The sequence below is a fragment of the Hemitrygon akajei genome, chromosome 2 (assembly GCF_048418815.1).
Source record: "Hemitrygon akajei chromosome 2, sHemAka1.3, whole genome shotgun sequence".
Taxonomy (NCBI): Eukaryota; Metazoa; Chordata; class Chondrichthyes; order Myliobatiformes; family Dasyatidae; genus Hemitrygon; species Hemitrygon akajei.
Window position 1 is genome coordinate 158,581,602 of NC_133125.1, and position 19,357 is coordinate 158,600,958.

Sequence of the window (19,357 nt, forward strand, 5' to 3'; positions counted from 1 at the left end):
AGGGCCTTTTTCTGTATAACTTTATTACATTGGGTAAGGAAACTTGATATCCAATGTTCATGTGTTTCCACCTTTTGTACAGGGTCTTGCTGAACAAAGTCTAAAAATCCATGTAGATGCCGTCTACTGTATTTCCATCATCTACCTTCTCTGTCACATCATTAAAGAACTGGGAGGTTAGGTATGCATCATTTTCTTTTAACATATCTGTTTTAGTTTTCCTTTCTTAACAAGGTCCTCTCAGTGTTTTGTATTATTTCTCTGGGTTTCCCCACCATTGAGTTTAAACTGTAGTCACTGTAGTTACCCTTGCACTCCCTTCTGGAACAAGGCTTTGTTAGAATCCCCAGTCTAACCCAGTCCCTTGTCCCAGGAGGATTGGAATATTATTCCCAGCTGCCCTACATACTCCTCATCCAACAACCTGGGATGCACCCCCTCTGCACCAGGTGACTTGCTTATTCCAAGGATGGATCTCAATCCCATACGTTGACCGTTCATTTTCCTGGTGCTTGGTCCGCTGAGTTCCTCCAGATTCCATAAGACATTAGGTCACACAGTTGAGTCTGCCCTGACGTTCCATTATGGCTGGTTTACTATCCTTCTCAACCCTGTTGTCCTGCCTTCTACCCATACTCTTTGATGTCCTTACTAATCAACCTCTACTTTAGATATAGCTCTGTAGACACCTGTGGCAATGAATTTCACAGATCCATCAAAAAATGTGTCTGTATCACTGTTCTAAAGGTATGTCCTTGTATTCTGAGGCTGTGTCCCTCGGTCCTAGACCCCCCCCCCACCAGAAAATGTAGTCTCTTGTGTCCCCATCTGATGTTTTTTTTTTGTTCAACTCATTGTATCTTCAACTCTTTGGCAGAATATCTTCCTTTCATTGATTCGAAATTCTCATTGAATTCTTTCCAGCCCTGCCCTCCCCACACTCCCAGTCACCATTTGGTCCCATTCCCTTGCCTTATAATCGGAAACACTGGAAAATAGGAGCAAAACTGGCCATCTGGCCCTTCCTGTCTGTTCTGCCTCTCATTAAGAACATGGCTGTTTCTCAACACCACATTCCTGCTCCTTTTCTGATGCATGGAAATATATCTCCTTCTGAAACATATTTGGTGACTGGGCGTGCAAGTGGTGGAGAAGTTCAGGGATTCGCCCCGCGCCCCTAGGGTCTCTCTTTGTCACCGTTCCTCCGCCAAATCTTGGGATTGTGACCCCCATTTCGAGATAACAATCTTGCCCTCCATTCCAGACCAGGAGAAGCATCCTCCCTGCAGCCACAGCCTCGAAGCTATCAGAATCGTGTACTTTTCAACAAGATCTACTGTTGTTCTTCCAGAACAAGTTGAGCCAACCCAATCTGCCCTCAAACCGCAGTGCCAGAAATCAGGCTGGAGACGCAAGAGACCGGAGATGCCAGAATCTGGAACATCGACATCTGCTGGGCGAACTGAGTAGGGCAGGCAGCTTCTGTGAGGGGAAAGGATGGATGGTCAATGCTTTGGGTTGAGTCCTTAAATAAATGCTATATCAGTTCCTTCCACCACCACCACTACCCCCCCCCCCTCCCATACCGATACTGCTCGACCCATTGAGTTCCTACCGTGCTTTCTCTGCTTCAGCCTTGTGAATCTTCGCTGCACTGCCAGGTACATCCATAATTGGACTGAGATTTATGCGATCAAGTGAGGATCCACATTTTAACCCTCCTCGCGGATTTCTTTATCCGTGCTGATTTCTACAAGTTATTCGCCCGACCCATTATTTTCCTATCCTCATATCTGAGATTTGCTTCACTGTGTACCTGAAACACAGCGACCGGCGAGGAAGGAAGTCGTCATAGATCAACTGTGAAAGTGGGCAATGGAGCGGCGAATGGGATTTCTCTAGAATAGTACGGAGTGATCTACTTTGGGAAGTACACAGACAGCCCTGGGGAGTGCTGTTATACAGAGAGACCTAGAGTTCCCCGAAAGGAGCAACACAGGTAGACGGTATTGAGAGAGGCGTGTGGTTTGCTTGCCAGCGGACGAGGTGTTGAGTAAAAAAACGAGATTAGTATAGATGGACAAAATGACACGAGGGACCGAAAGGCCGGTGTCAGTGGTGTACTGGTTTGCTCGCCATTGTTTACACTTGCTTCCGCTTTACTCTGACCGCATCCCCGTTTGCTCCATTGCCCTCCTCCCGTCAGGAATGTCTGCGCAATCGTGCCTTGGCTCCCCCCCCCCCCCCCCCCACACACACACACACACCCTCCGTCGCCAATTTAAACCTACAAATGTAAATTGCCCAGATATCGCGGAGACTTTCCCGAAGATTTACACCTCCTTCTTCCCGGAGAATCTGCATGCCGGGACAGATGTCCGGAGCCCCGCAGCAGCCGACAAATCCACCCCATCCATCCTGCTGGTCTCCCAAACATCCATTCAAAATCAGAATCAGGTTTATTATCACTGACATATATCGTGAATTTTGCTGCTTTATGGCGGCAGTACAGTATAACACACTTAAAAATACTTTGTGTTTCTAATTGCACTGCTAAAGAAGAATAGTGAGGTAGGTGGTGTCCATGGGTTCATAAATCTTAAGCACAATATATTCTGGGGATGCTGGAAATCCAGTGTAACACACACAAGATGGTGGAGGAATTCAGCAGGTCAGGCAGCATCTATGGAGAAGAATATAGAATCCTTTCAGAGGTTTTGTGGGTGTTATTCCGTTCAGAAATCTGATGGTTCCTAAAACGTAGAGTGTGGGACTTTAGGCTCCTTCACCTCCTCCCTAATGGTTGCAACGAGAAGAGGGCGTCTCCTGTTTGGTGAGAGTCCTAAGTGATAGCCGCCGCCTTTAGGCAACGCGTTTTGAAGTCATACATAGAGATTGTATATAAATCGGGCGATTGTAACATGTCCTATTTTCCTTCTCTAGCTTTTCCAATCAGAGCATTACGTGGCCATCCCCTCCCCTCTTTCAGTTATGGTCACTGCATTGTATTTCCGCGAGGCTCTTTGCTCCTGCAACATTCCACCTTCTTCCCCCGCAAGCTGATAGGTATCTTATGGATAGGAGAATCAAGGGATATGGGGACAAGGCAGGAACCGGGTATTGATAGTAGATGATCAGCTATGATCTCAGAATGGCGGTGCAGGCTCGAAGGGCCGAATGGTCTACTTCTGCACCTATTGTCTATTGTCTGTGCATTTACTTTGCATTCGTGCTTGTTTTCTACCTCTTGATCTCCCTCAGTCTGCACTCACCCAACGCTGTACAGTACTCCAAAGTTCCGTGTCAACCCACTCCTGCTCTACCTTATTCCACTCCACTGCCCTACCTGGTGCCTTTAACCTGCCCACAACTTATCCAATGGCACTAGATAACATATCCGCGGGGTAACTGACCCCTCTCTGTTGAGCTACAACCTATTAGATTGCGTGTTCACTACTACGCAGAAGGCTTTTCAGCCTGTCGTGTATATGCCAATCCCATTCCCTAACCCAAGCCCGTTTACACCCTCCTACACGAGGGGTAATTTCCAACGGCCGCACGTCGTTGGAAGGTGGGAGGAAATCGGTGCGCCCAGGGTGAGGGGGCTGGTGATCTCACACGGTCACAGCGGAAAAGGGCAAACTTCACACATCTAGAGCAGATTTCCGACGTCCCGGTGACCTGAAGCGAGGTGTAATTTTCTAGGTCATCCTGTTCCAAGTCCTTGTTTATGTCTGGCGCTGGAAGAAATAATATTTTGCCTTCCTCTGCTACTTCTCGAAGTTTAGCTGTACCATCGCTATCGCAGCCCTTCTGACGTTTTCGGGACCAATGTACACAACGACCTCTGGGTCAATCACACGCCCCCCCCCCCCCCCACGCCGAACTCTATACCTTCATCGTGAACTCCAACACCCCGATGGCGCAGCATATAGGCGTTACATTGCTGTCAGAAAGCCTGGCGTTTGCACAGCTCCGGGACACCCCATCCGATAAAGGACTCTTTCACCATAGGCATCGCACAGCCAGATCCCACGAAGAGCGGGCCACTGATTTTAGAACCAAGTTGATTGAAGGACAGGAGGGAGTGTCTCTGATCATTCCATAGTAGCGCTCATGAAACGGTAGACCGGAGCACCAGCCAAAACGTCGAACATGGGTGACCACGCCCACACCCCAACCCCCACCCAGTTCATCACTCACAGTCCCAGCTCCTGGACCTTAGTTCTGTAACTTAGGGGCAAGAAATGGGTTAGGGCGAACAGTTGTGGGCTAAATGTTCATGTAACTCAAGGGCCAAAATTTTATAATATTGAGAACCACCTGTAATTACAGTTTCCTACTTCAGGTACCCCACCCCCAGCCCTGCTCCAGGAGGTTATCTCAGGTATTCTACCAGTTGCACTTAAAATTGTCCTCTACCACTGTTAGCGTTATCCTGTTGTGACAACGTGTCTGGCTAACCTGGTCCATCTAGACTCTAGAACATATACGAGTTATCCATTCTGTTCGTCGTATTATCTGTATTTTTCGTGTTTATCATGATTAATATTTTATTATCCAGTCTGCCACTCCTAATATCCCATATCAATTAGTCATTAATATCCAGTCTATTAATATATCACGATTACTAAATAAGATGGATATTTTTATCTCTGGGATTCTCAGTACTAATATACCTAGATCACCAAATCTCTCACACTCGTAATACCAAGTGTATTAACCGGTCTGTTATCTATTAAGATCTGTTGGAGTCTCTGTCCTGATATCTTTGGCAGTTTCCCTCGTCCTGTGATTCCTGAGGACGGAAACGACAGACTCTTCCGCCTAGGGGACAGGAAGTATTTGACGAGGAGCGTTAGGTGGATAATCCGCGACGCGGGGCTTCTGTGTGTTCCCGATGTCCGGAATCCAATCCCATTCCGAGTGCTTCTTCACCACTACGAGGCCTGAAATTCCCGATAGTCTGCGGCAGTGCTGCGTTATTCCCGCAGAAACCTCCAAGAACATCCGTGGGTAGCACATTGGTTCAAAGGGCTCAACCTACCGCCCTACAGCTCCAGGAAGCCGGTTCAATCCCGACCTCCGGCATTCTCCCTGTGAGCACCCGGAGATGTGAGGGTGCATGGGGGGTTGTAAACTGTTCTAAGTGTTAATGGGAGAAACGGGGAGTGGGGAGAGGTGATGGGTTGCAAAGAGATGGTTCGAAGGGCCTAATTCCAGTCTCCCTCTACAAAGCTCAACCTGCTTAGTAATCCTTTCCAGGGACAGTGTCTGTGTGCGTTTCAGGACTCTGGTGTGGGACGTTTGAACGAGGTGACTTGGAGTGGAGGGAGCGCGACTGGGGCCTCTGTGCTGGGGGTGTCGGTCTGGGAGGGTTCGGTCCCCCCTGGACGTGGCGAATTCAGACGAGCTATTGCCCCTCAAGCTTGCCTTGGGTTCTTTCAGAAGGGTCAGAGTGGGAATTGAAGTGGCAGGGAGCAGGAAGATCAGGGTCCTTCTGTTTCACGAAACGACCACCATTCACGTAGTGGCAGAATATTCAGTAGGTGAAGGGTAAGCGACCCAGTTTGTGCTCCAACTTCGGTGGAGAAAGGAATGAGGCAGATATTTTAAGGCAAGCAATTAAGAAGGACCCTCAAAGGTAGGAACCTCTATACTACTCCTTCTGTCATGTGAATGGGGTGATTGTGTGGCCAGAGACAAGGTCCAGGAGGGAGGCAATTGGACCCATTTCTGGAGTTGGGTGTGATCTATGAAGGTCAGAGAGATGACACTGCCAGGGCGCCAAGAAGGAGATTTTGGGAGAGGGTGTCTTGCTGGAAACTGGAGGCGGCGAGTCTTGGTGGAAGCTGGAACTTGGTTTCAGAGGGGAGACGAGCATAAGGAGAAACAGAAGAATGGGATTACTGAGAGAGCTGAAGGCCAGCGAAAGGTTAGAACAGAACTGAGAGCACAAGGCTGCAGTTAGTGCTGAAGGGAAGGAGTTTAGTGGCTGGAAGTGTGATGTTAGACTATTGGAGAGAGGGGCAGGACTGGGAGCCTTCACTATGTTTTTGCAAACAAAAGACAGATGGGGAAGGAGGGCAAACTCAGAGCCAAAAGAAACAACGATAGTAGCCGTGATGTAGGATCATCGGCTGAGGCTAAGAACAGAACACAGCCAGATACAGCGTGTTGCGGACTCGCAGACAGCTCAGGGGATGAGACCAGGGAAGGCATAAACTGCTGCACTGACCAAATCCTCAACCACCTCCCTTAACCACGGGACGAGGGTATCCCACCGCCCCTCAACCACAGGACAAGGGGAGGGTATCCCACCACCCCCTCAACCACAGGACAAGGGGAGGGTATCCCACCGCCCCTCAACCACAGGACAAGGGGAGGGTATCCCACCACCCCCTCAACCACAGGACAAGGGGAGGGTATCCCACCGCCCCTCAACCACAGGACAATGGGAGGGTATCCCACCGCCCCTCAACCACAGGACAATGGGAGGGTATTCCCCCCCAACCACAGGATAGCGGAGCGAACCCCCCCCCCCCCCCCCCACAAACTATTGCATTTAACATGCGTTGTTTAAGACCCAGTGCAGGGAGGTGGGAGAGATTTCTTTTCGTCAGCCACTGTGATTTTCAGGATCAGAATCAGGTTTATTATCACCGGCATATGTCGTGAAGCTTGCTGTTTTGCGGCAGAAGTACAGCGCAATACATAATGTATATTATAAATTACAATAAGATATATATAAACAAATAAATAAGTCGCGCAAGAAGAGAGAAAACATATGACGTTGTGTTCATGGGTTCATTGTCCGTTCAGAAATCTTATGGGAAACTCCATGATTCATTTCACACCTATTTTAATTTCTTAAAACTGAGGGAATAATTTCGTACCTAAAGGGAGCGCTTCTCATTTGCTTTGGTGTCATTTTACCGTCGGGCCTGTCCTTTCATTTATTTTGCTCGACTCTGAGGAGGGGGAGGTTTCCTAAACAGAATCCGACTGCTGATTAATATTCATGAGCTTGCCTTGGACCCTTCCTCTGTGCAAAATAACAGAGAAACGAGTTGTTGACAGGTTCTCCAAATCTTCCATCCTCCGAGTTTCCCCCTTCTCTTTTGGGGTTTCTGTACAGCTGAAGGTCAGTGGTTCGCGGATTTAGTGTGGGAGTGGGGCTGCTGCGACGTGAGAGTCTGGGCCTTCAACCTCACCCAGTGTGATAGTCACGGGACCCCAGTCGTTGATCTTGGGGCTATCCAGCATGGTTGTTCTGGTTGTTAAGGCAAACGACGCATTTCACTGCGTGTTTCGATGTACAAGTGATGAATAACTGAATATAAATCTGAATCTGAGAGGATACACAGCAGGCCCTTCAGACCACCAATCCATGCCGACCATTCTATACTCATCCCGTTCACCGCCACTTGGCCCGTTGCCTTGGTGACTCAAGCACTCAGTTAGATATCCCCTTGGACAGTAGTTCCAGATTATAGCCACCCTCTTCCTGCTCATCTTCGAGCTATGCCCTCGCGTCTTTCACGCCTCGGCCACGGATAAAGGTTTCTTCTCATTCACCGTTACCCAGATCCCGTAATGTTCATACGCTTCCTCAGCCAGAAAAGCAAACCCAACCTCTCCCCTCTCACTCTCAACTGAAACACTCCACCCTAGGCAATTCCCTGGGTAATCTCTCCTGCACTTCACCGCGTTCCTTTCAGAATCCCTGAAGGGGGGAGTGAGGTTCAAAGTGCACCCACTCCCCTGAAGGGCTGAGGAAAAGACGGAATTTCGACTATGCTTACTGCCTCACTGGAAGGAATTTGTAACTGTGGATCGTGGGATGGAGAGGAGGGAAGACGGTCGACGCGGTAGCTAATGTCGGCCTTTTATCAACCCGCTGCATCTTGTATAAACTGCCCAGCTTCCAATGTCAAGATTACTCGTTCATAAATCGTTCACCAGTTCTCTCCTGTGGCATCAGTGTCCACGCAAAGCCGGAACCACCAGATTGCACCCCACGAGAGCCAGATATTCATGGTGTCAACAAAGCAAACGGCGTGGAAGTGGCACCTTTGAAACAATGGTTGGTGCTTCTTCCTTGTAGTTCAGGGGTGCCTGGTTCGATCCTGATCTCCGGTGCTATCCGTTTGGAGTTTATATATTTCCCACCGTGTCGTGACATTTTCTTCCTCCACCATCCCCTCAGGAAGTCGTTCCAGATTATAGCCACCCTCTTCCTCAGGTCTCCTCTTCCTCCTCACCTTCAGATTATGCCCTCGTGTCTTTCACGCCTTAGCACGATCTCCAAAGGGTTCCACACACCACTTCACAGGGTGCTTCAGACCCCCATGTCCCAGGTCGGTGGGTCAATCAGCTGCTTTAAAGGTGAGTGGTGGAATCTCAGGAGAGGTGACGAATAAGTGATCCACACGGTGGCCTGTCCAAAGCAGACAGTGACTCCATACTGGGGCCACTGGGCTGGGAAAGGGCAACGATATCAGTTCAGTTACCCTGCAGTTTGTGGAGACGGTGTTGGTGTGAAGCTATAGGGAAAAGAAAGGGCGACGAGAACTGCTGGGAACTGGAATGCACAAGAGGGTCAAGTTATACGATGACTTTTTATTTTTCATTTTAATATTCACCTATCAGAAATACTTAGCAGGTTCAGAGAGGGTGAAGGGCCGAACCCCAGTTTTATCCTAATTTAATCCCAGTTGTGGGACGTTAGTATTACAGCCCCCGCCTGGTGAGCTTGTGCAGGGAACCCTGCTATTAATGTCTGGTTCAATTGCATTCTAGTTCTTCACGAAACAAGAACACAGACGGTGTGTGTGGAAAGGTCCGGTGTGTGTGCATGAAACCGTGTTTCCTGGGAGTTTATACAGCTAACTGGTCATGTAAAGTGTACGAAATCAATACTGTAAATCTCAGGTCTTGTTGGAGAATAAAAAATGTTATTTTGAAGCATAATTGCGCCAAGTGTGGACTACTCAATTGATTATTTAAGCAGAGAGAGGTTGGGTATGCCCGCGCTGGAGAGTTGAGGTCGGGCACACTGAAGTAGTACTGGTTTATAGACAGCCTCTTTTCTCTGCAGGCAGTGTCTTGGGATCAAGGGAGACACACTTTGCGTTTTACGGTATCTGAGCAACTGCGGTAACAACCACTCATGTGACGGAGGGGGGGGGGGGGGGCGAGAGGGTGGTCATTGGTATTGGGGTGTTAAGTCCATTCTTCCGCTTACACTGCGCCTCAAAATTCCCAATACCACCCAACATACCCCGTAACGACGTTGAATGGATTTACTCTAGAGACTCCCAAACACCATAAGGGGTTCCTGCAACTCCGCAAAAATCCGATCTCTTTATCTCCCACCCTGACCTGCCACCTCTTCCCATGACAGAGCACAGATCAGAGTGACAATATCAACAGGCTGGTGTTGGGCTTCTGAACCCCGTGGGATATTAACTTGAGAGAGGTCATTGGTTCGCTTCTCCTCCCTGAAGATACGGAGGATACCGTGTTGGTTGTGCCTTACCAGTGTCGTGAGCTCCCAGAACTGGGTGCATTGACATGGGAGTGGGTAGAGAGGTGGCGGCAGTAACTGGAGGCTTGAGGTGAACACCACTCTACATGCCGTCAACCAGTTGGGCAGACATTTGCGTTTCGGAGTTGGATCCAGGTTGCTCCCTGATTTGGGGAGAACTCCCCTCATTAGTCCAGCAGGAGGGCTTCACTCTCTGAGGATGACAGGTTTCTTCTGGCCTGGTGTCTCGAGCGCTCTGCAGCTTCAGGGTGCTCCAAGCTCAAAGATGGCAGGAGATCTTAAACCCTGGCACATGGCGACCTCCGTCGACATCAGTAACTGATTGAATCCCGGCGTGTTTTGCAGAGGTAAGTAACAAGAGTAGGGCTCCCAGCTGCTTTAGCCTGCCTTGCCATTCAATATGACCATGGCTGATCTCACCCAGGCATCGACTTCCTTCCCTTTGCTAGTTCAATTCACCCCGAAAATCCTGATCACTCAAACCTGGCCCTGTCTCCATTTTGAGATACTTCTGAGATTCAGAGATTCCATACCCCAAATCTCAGTTATGTTACGTGCACTGACATAACGCAGACCACAAGATACAGGAGTAAAATTAGATCATTCGGCCCACTAATTCAATCATGGCTGATTTATGTACCCTCTCAACCTCATTCTCTTATCTTCGCCCCATAACCTTAGGTTACTAATCAGGAACCTATTAATGTCTGCTTTAAATATACCCAATGATGGCCTCCACAGCCATCCGTGGCAATGAATTCCAGATTTGCCACCCTCTGGCTAAAGAAATTAATCATTTTTGTTGTAAAGGAACGTTCTTCTATTTTGAGGCTGTGCCCTCTGGTCATATACTCCCCCACTAAAGGAAACATCCTCTCCACATCCAATCTATCTAGGCCTTTCAATGCATGGTAGATTTCAACAATATCCTCCTGCATTCTTCTAACCTCCAGCGAATACAAACCTAGACTCATCAAACACCCCTCATACTGTAATACTTTTAGTCCTGCATACCTCCTCTGGAGCCCCTCCATTGCCAGTACATCTTCGATAAGCAGTGAGATTTGAGTGCCAATGTAAATCACCTCTTACCAAGCCTTTAGTCCATTGAGGATTAAGGGGCAAGTGAAGGCATTGATTGGGGGGGGGGGCACAGTAACAATGCACCTCCCCAGTGAAGAATCCAGAGCAATTTTAAGATGGAGCTACTGATGGAAGGTGCTTCTCTGCATTAACATCAGAAGTACTTCTGCCAGGTACACCGGAGAGGCTGGGAAATTGCAAATCTGGGAATTTTGGCTCAGTGTGATAATGGGGTTGAGGAGAGCCTTTTGTTCAGTAACACATGGTGAGGCTTGAGGGAGTCAATGGTGTACGCAGGGTTCTGAAAGCAGGGCGCAAGATGCCTGGAGCTTGACAAATCCAGTCACTAGCTTTTGAAGCAGAGAGTGAACCAGGGAGAAGAACAGAAGGGAGGCACATCGCACCTTCCCACATCTCACCGAATCTGGGAGGAACAGCAAACCTTTCCACTCCAATTACAAAATCAATTTACACAAAGCAAAATCTTTATTTTATATAATTATATATTTATATATACTTATCTATATACTGTATGTGTGTAGAATATTTTTAACAATAACAAAATAAACTTTCCCTCACTTCACTTTGACATCGGAGACTGGTGCCTCCTCCCTCAATGTCCAACTCTCTCTGGTGACACTTCGGAGACCTCCTCGGTGCCTATATCTTTGGGGGTGTGGGCTGTCTTTGAGAGAGACAGCCGACTCCCTGGGACACTGGACTTGGTTCAGGGAAGAAGCCAGTGCCTCGGTGGAGTGTCTGCGTGTAGCTTGTGTGCTAGCCGTCAGCTTCACGCACAGATGACAGGAGGAAGCTGTGTATTCAGAGGGCAGCAGCCACTCTTCACCCTTCCGCCTGGAGTTATGCAAGCCTTCATCCATCCCCGCAAGGCGCCCACAGCAGAGACCTCTCCTTGCTCCATCTAGCTGAATGACTCCCCTCTCCCCCACCACACCGCATCCAAAACTGACCCCGGGCTATTCGACTCTGAGAGGCTGCATAACAGAAACTGAATCTCTTTGCTCCCGTCTCACTCTACTTCCCACGGGTACTCGACTCTCTTCTCATCCCAATCCTTTGGATGGCACTGAGGCCAGATGTAGCAGTTTAAACCATGGTTTCATGTTGTGTTTGCACAGAGCATTGGGGGGGGGGGGGAAGTGAGGGGAAAATACTGAGGGGATAATGTGGGTCAAGGAGGAGGAAGGGGGAGAATAAGAGTGGGGGAGCAAGACAGAGGGGGTGGGAGGAATGGAAGCTGGGACAGTCCACCTGCTCCCTCACCTTGAGGACACACAATTCACATAGGGAATTCTGATCCAAGCACCTCGGAGGTAGAGGAAAGGACAGTGCAGGTGGGTCGTGGGGGGCGACAGTCACTGGGAGAGGGATGGGGTGCAGATAAAGATTCCCAAGTGTGGCTCCCTCACACAGCAACAGGTCCAAGGACCACTCAAGGAGGGTAGGGAGTGTCTTATACCAGCCCCTCCTCCCCAGCAGAGTCTCATGGCTATGGGTCAATCCCCGACCCCGAGGCTTAACTGCCTACCCACAGTCGTCATGGGATTCCTATTCTCACCCCACACATCCAGCCCCTCCACGAGGGAGCAGACGGGATAGGCAGCCACAAATCCCAAACCCCGGTCAGCCAGAGAGGAGGTGGAGATGGGTGAGCAGACCCCACTGTCCACAGGTTTATCTCTACGCTAAACATAGGCCCAACCGAGAAACCCACTAGTCACTGGGTCCAAACCCAGCACCTTCCTTAACCCTCCACAGGGTCGACCCCAACATCCCGCTGGGATTAACCACAGGACCGTGCAATGAGAGATATTAAGTCTTGATTTAACCACCACCACCCTATAGGACTAAGCCTAAAAATCCCTGTGCGATTAACACCAGCACCACATGGACTCAATACTCACAATAATTTTGAACATGCTCCCTGCTGCCAGGATGGAAGGATAACAGCTCTGGGGCTGAGATGGGCGGTACTGCCCATCTCCTGTAACAACAGGGCACGACCTCTGGACACTGTGGCTGTCATGCTGGGGAAACTGGGGGTAAACTTGGAGCTTGCCACCACCAACAGAGCAACTCCAGCCCCCAAATCCCAGCCCATCTTTGGCAAGGAACAGATGGGGGGGGGGGGGGAAGAAGAGAAGGTTGCTGTAGCTGTGGGGATGGGATGGGGGGTGGGCAAGGGTGTGAGAGGAACTGTCATGTGACCAGAGGGAGTTTCCGACTATGAAGGTTATACCCATCGACAAAGGTAGCAGGCCTTGGGGAGGGTGCGATTTTGGTGTTTGAAATAATGATAAAGGCTTGGGAAAAATAGATATACATAGAAAGACGGCGGGGAGAGGGTGTGGGAAAGGGGTAACAGCCTCGGTGGCCTAATTCTGCTCCTATGTCTTATAAGGGAAAAGAGAGTGAATAGAGAGGTGGTAAAGAGGGTAGAAAGGGGGGAGAGAGGTGGAAGGAGTGGAGGATAGAGGGAAGAAAATGAGGAGAGGAGAGAGAGGGAGGGGAGAAGGGAAGGGGGATGGGAAGAGGGGAGAGAAGGGGAGGGAGAAAGGGGGAAAGGGAACACCAGGGGAATGTCACAACTCTGCTACTCCTATCTGTCAGATAGAGGAGAAATAAACAAAAAAAAGTCAGATTGTTCTCCGAGGTCAACAAACGGAACAATGCGGGGGTTAAAGAACCTGGGTGTGAGGAGGTGCCTTTTGCATTGGAGTTTCGTTCCTGACTCCAGTCAGCATCATATCAGAATGGCGGAGGCTCTGGTCCACTCCTGACCGAACCCTCTTGCCAACGGGATGGAGCCGGCAGGGAGAGGAGGTTACAGGCAGAGAAGAAGAGTTTATACAGGAAGAGGAGCACAAGGAAAGAAGAAGCTGAGGCAGAAGAAAGGAATGATGATGAAGGAGGAAGGGTAAAGGACAAAGGGAATATAGATATACAGAGAGGGAGAGAGGCAGAGAGAAAGATGGAGTAGTAGGGTGGGGAGATGTGGAGGAAAGGGGGACAGTGAGAGAGAGAGATATGAGAATAGGAGAAAGGTGGGGAGAGGTAGGGAGGAAGAGAGGGAATAAGCAGAATGCAAAAGCATCATTGGGTGATGGGGCACACCCATGGGTGCCAGAGACAACACAGTACGTTGACAGGATCACCAGTGGGTGACAAACATATCGATGTATATCAGAGACACACACATGGGTGATGACGACACACAGCCAACATCCAAAACACTGGCTAATTTACGAAAGGGCAGACTGGACGAGGATCTCTGCACACCCTCACCCCTCCCCACTCTCAACCCCGGGTCTTGCACGTCATGTCCCAGCAGGCCGTTGGTCTCCTAGGACAGGTATGACTCCCACACTCACTTCCGAGACGTGACGAGGGCTGAAACCCAAACATCTGAAAACAGTAACAGTGTGCTCAAAGCCTGCAGAGCTGCAGGAGAGAGAAGAGCGAGACAGCCAGAGACAGAGAGCAGCTGACATCTCTGTCCGTGCGACCCCGGCTCCCTGCTCTCCCATCCCCTCGACAGCTGCTAAAACATGGAAGAGCCGCCCCACTCGACCAGGTACTGGACCTTATTGTCGAGAGTCAGACGGCGGGCCAGGATCCGCACCGTCTCGCCCCGCGCCAGTCTGCCCATCGCTCCGAAGTAGCTGTTGACCGAGGAGCAGAAGTAGGAGAGGGGCAGGTCCTCGTCACTTGAGTCGCACTGGGAGCGGCTGTCCGCCATGTTGTCCAAGCACTCTTCCTCGTCCTCCTCTTCTCCCTCCTCCCCTGCTTCCTCTTCGTCGTCCACCTCTGCCTCCTCCTCCTCCTCTTCTTCAGGAGGATCAGCGCCTTCCTCACCGTCTGATAGCCGGGCCTCGCCTCCAGCTGCTCGGGTCGGGCAGCCCGTGGTGTCACTGTGGAAGAGCAAGGGTGTGGGGGTGAGAGTGAATCAGCACTGAGGGGGGGGGATGTGAGCACAACAGCAGTCTTTATATTGAGGGGCACAGTCCCTTCTCCCTCTGTGTATGTGCGTGGGGGGGGGAAGCAAAATTCCCCACCCTGGGCATGTGGGAAGGGAGTTACAGTCCTATCCCTCTTTGTACGTAGGTGGTACAATCCCATCTACCTCTGTATGTGTATGGTGAGGGTTTCAGTTCCGCCGCATGTGTTAAAGCAGTACAAACCCCTCCACGTATGTGTGCGTGTGGTGGTGGGGGGAGGAGGGGTTGGAGTTATAGACCCCTCCCCCTCACTGTGTGTGTGGACCTCCCATCCAATTCCACCTTACCAGAGAACCCATCAGTCTGGGCAGGTCATGTAGAGAGGTGTAATATCATATAACCTATGTAAATACCTGTCTTATATTTAAAGTACAGGATTGTTATAACTGTCTAACTATCTTATATAATGCACAGGATTATTATTATTGTTGTACTGTATGATTTCAACTTCCCTAATATCGACTTGGATTTCCTTGGTGCAAGAGGTTTACTTGGGGAAGCTCTTGTTAGGTGCATCCAGGAGAGTCTCCTACATCACTATGTAGATAGACCAACAAGAAGAGGGCTGTACTGGATCTGCTGTTGGATAATGAGCCCGGCTTGGTGATATCAGTGAGGGAACACTTAGGGAACAGCGATCACAATTTCTTAAGTTTTAAGACAGCTGTAGATAAGGATAAGTATGGAAAATGAGGAAGGGTCTTAAATTGGAGAAGGGCAAATTATGGGACTAGGGAGAATTAATTCGGAACAACTGCCTTGGACAAGTACACATTTGACATGTGGAGGGTGTTTAAAGACCATCTGCACAGAGTACAGGACTGATATATTCTGGTCAGAAGGAAGGACAGAGGTGGCAAGATAAGGGATGTCGATGGAGGTGATGAATTTAGTCAATAAGGAGAAGGAAACATATGTTACATTTAGGAAGTTAAGATCAAACTGAACCATTGAAAATTATTAACAAGCCAGAAAAGAATTCAAGAAGGGTACTAGAGAAGTGGGGGGGGGGGGGGGGTGCCTTTAAAGTTCACGGCAAGTAGAATTAACAAGAATCCCAGGGCATTCTACACATACATCAAGAGCAAGAAGGTAACTAGGGAGAGGGTAGGACCACTAAAGGTGATAGAGGTGGAAGACGTAGATAAGGACCTTAATGAGTACCTTACATTAGTATTTACCAACAAAGATGTGGAATAGGGAGATCAGTGTGGAACATGATAATTTGCTGGGGCATTGAGATAATTAAGGTGGTAATATTGGTTAGCTTGAATAAGCATTAAGGTGGATAAGTCCTCAGGGCCAAATGGAATCTACCCCATGTTATTGAGAGAGGGAAGAAATGAGATTGCTGGGGCCTTACCAATATCTTCGTGTTCACTCCAGCCACAAGTGAGGTCCTAGAGGACTGGTGAGCAACTAATACTGTTTCACTATTCAAAGAAGGGAAATGGGAATAACTGTGGAAACTATAGACTGGTGAGCCTCATGTGAGAAATGGCAGATTGAGTTTAACCAGGTCAAATGTCAAGAATTGCACTTTAGGAGTTTAAATGTAAAGAAACAGTATGCTGGTAATGACAAGATTCTTAACAATGTTGATGAGCCTGGGGACCTTGTTCATAGCTGCACTGGTTGATAGGAAAAGACCACACAACCATTACATATATTAGGCCATTGGGCCCATCGAGTTTGCTCTGCCATTTCATCACGGTTGATCCAATTTTCCTCTCAGCCCCAATCTCCTGCCTTCTCTCTGTATCCCTTCATGCCCTATCCAATCAAGAATCTATAAACCTCTGCCTTAAATATACATAAAGACAGCTTCCAGAGCTGCATGTGGCAACGAATTCCACAGATTAACCTCCCTCTGGCTGAAGAAATTTCTCCTCATCTGCATTCTAAAAGGAAAGCCCTCTATTCTGAGACTGTGTCCTCTGGCCTTGGATTCTCCCACCATATGAAACCTCCTCTCCACATCCACTCCGCTAAGGCCTCTCACCATTTGATAGATTTCAATGAGGTCACACTTCATTCTTCAGAATTCCAGTGAATACAGGCCCAGAGCCACTAAACACTCTTCATATTACAAGCCATTCAGTCCTGGAATCATTTTTGTGATCCTCCTTTGAACACCCTCCAGTTTCAGCTCATTCTTTCTAAGGGGCCCAAAACTGCTCACAGTACTCCAAGTGAGGCCTCACCAGTGCTTCAACAAGTTTCAACATTACAGCCTTGCTTTTATATTCTAGTCCTCTCGAAATGAATGCTGACATCACATTTGACTTCATCACCACAGACTCAACCTGTAAATTAACCTTTAGGAGTCCTGCACAAGGACTCCCAAGTCCCCTTGCGCCTCAGTTTTTTGTGTTTTCTCTCCATTTAGAAAATAGTCAACCCTTTCATTTCTTCTACCAAAGTGCATGACCACAGACTTCTTGACACCGTATTCCATCTGTCATTTCTTTGTCCACTTAGCTAAGTCCTAATGTAGCCTCTCCAATTCCTGAAAACTACTGGCCCCTCCAGCTATTTTCATATTGTCTGCAATCTTTGCAACAAATTCTATCATTCAAATCACTGACATATAAAGTAAAAAGATTCGGTCCCAACACAGATGGCTGCAGACACCACTAGTCACCAGCAGCCAGTCAGAAAAGGCTCCCTTTACTTCCACCTTTGCCTCCTGCCAATCAGCCACTGGCTTACCCATGCTAGAATCTTTCCTGTAATACCATGGCTCGTGGCTTGTTAAGCAGCCTCACGTGTGGCATCTTGTCAAAGGCCTTCTGAAAATCCAAGTACACAACATCAACCCATTGTTCTTTGTCCATCCTGCTTGTTGCTTTTTCAAAGAATTACAATAGATTTGTCAGCCATGATTTTCCCTTGAAGAAACCATGCTATTGACTCCAACATCTTCCCCATCACTACTGGCAGACTAACGGGCCTATAGTTTCCTTTCTTCTGCCTCTCCCCCTTCTTGAAGAGTGGAGTGAGATTTGCAAGTTTCCAGTCTTCTGGAACCATTCCAGAATCTAGTGATTCTTGAAAGATCATTACTAATGCCTCCACGATCTGTTCCGCCACCTCTTTCAGAACTCTGGGGTGTACACCATCTGGTCCAGGTGATTTATTTAACTTCAGACTTTTCAGTTTCCCAAGAACCTTCTCTCTAGTTACAGATACTTCACACACTTCATGCCCGACACCTGGAACTTCCAACATACTGCTAGTTTTCCATAATGAAGACTGATGAACACTTATTCATTTTGTCCACTATTTCATTGTCGCCCATTACTACTTCTCCAGCATCATTTTCCAGTGGTCTGATGTCTACTCTCAGCTCTCTTTCACACTTTAAGTATCTAAGGAAACTTTTGGTATCCTCTTTAATATTATTGGCTACCTTACTTTTGTTTTCCATCTTTACCTTCTTAATGACTTTTTTAGATGCCTTCTGTTGGTTTTTAAAAGGACTGTAAAGGCATATAACATTCTCAACTTTATTAGTTGAGGAATTGAGTTCAAGTGTCAGGAAGTTATATTGCAGCTTCGTAAAACTTTATTTCGGCTGCATCTGGAGTACTGCATTCACTTTTGTTGCCCCATCAGAGGAAGGACATGTGGCTTTGGAGAGGGGCAAGAGAAGAGATTTTACAGGACGTTGCCTGGATGAGAGTGTGTGTGGTATAGGGGGAGGTTGGACAAATCTGGGTTGCTTTCTCTGGAGCAGCAGAAGCTGAGGAAGATCTGCTAGAGGCTTAAAAGATTATGAGAGGCAGAAACAAACAGCCAGTATCGTTCCCCTAGGACTGAAATGTCTAATAGCAGATGGCATGCATTTAGGATGAGAGGGGAAAATTCAAAGGAGAGATATGGAACAAATTTGCCACGGAGAGAGAAGTAGGTGTCTATAATGTGTTTCCAGGGTGGTTGAGAGAAATATGATAGAGGTGGTTAAAAGGCTCTGAGGTAAACACAGAAATGTGCAGTAAGTGGATAGATATGGCGGGTCTCATCAGCAAGAACGACAAGTCAGCTTACAGAGAGGAGGTGCAGCGGCTAACGGACTGGCACAGAACCAATAACCTGTCTCTGAATGTGAACAAAAGAGATGGTAGTTGACTTCAGGAGGGCACGGAGTGACCACTCCCCGCTGAACATCGACAGCTCCTCGGTAGAGATTGTTAACAGCACCAAATTTCTTGGTGTTCACCTGGCGGAGAATCTCACCTGGTCCCTCAACAGCAGCTCCATAGCAAAGAAAGCCCAGCAGTGTCTCTACTTCCTGCGAAGGCTGAGGAAAGTCCATCTCCCACCCCCCATCCTCATCACATTCTACAGGGGTTGTATTGAGAGCATCCTGAGCAGCTGCATCACTGCCTGGTTCGGAAATTCCACCATCTTGGATCGCAAGACCTTGCAGCGGATAGTGAGGTCAGCTGAGAAGATCATTGGGGTCTCTCTTCCCGCCATCACGGACATTTACACTACACACTGCGCACCTTGCCCTATTGTCCTGTTTATTAGTTATTGTAATGCCTGCACTGTTTTGTGTACTTTATGCAGTCCTGGGTAGGTCTGTAGTCTAGTGTAGTTGCTGTGTGTGTATTTTTCTCTGTGTTGTTTTTACGTAGTTCAGTCTAGTTTTTGTACTGTGTCATGTAACACCACGGTCCTGAAAAATGTTGTCTCGTTT

At 48.4% G+C, this 19,357-nt stretch overlaps 1 protein-coding gene across 12 annotated transcripts in view; it reads right to left on the reverse strand.

Annotated features, from left to right (window-relative positions):
- Positions 1-11,100: 11,100 nt before the first annotated feature.
- LOC140717235 (PHD finger protein 1-like) overlaps positions 11,101-19,357 on the reverse strand; it is a 92,696-nt gene continuing 84,439 nt past the window's right edge. For all 12 annotated transcript variants that reach the window (XM_073030594.1, XM_073030602.1, XM_073030676.1 and 9 more), the window contains one exon: positions 11,101-14,565. In XM_073030594.1, the coding sequence (XP_072886695.1) occupies positions 14,196-14,565 (370 nt within the window). In that variant the 3' untranslated portion in view covers positions 11,101-14,195. The remainder of the gene's footprint in view (positions 14,566-19,357) is intronic.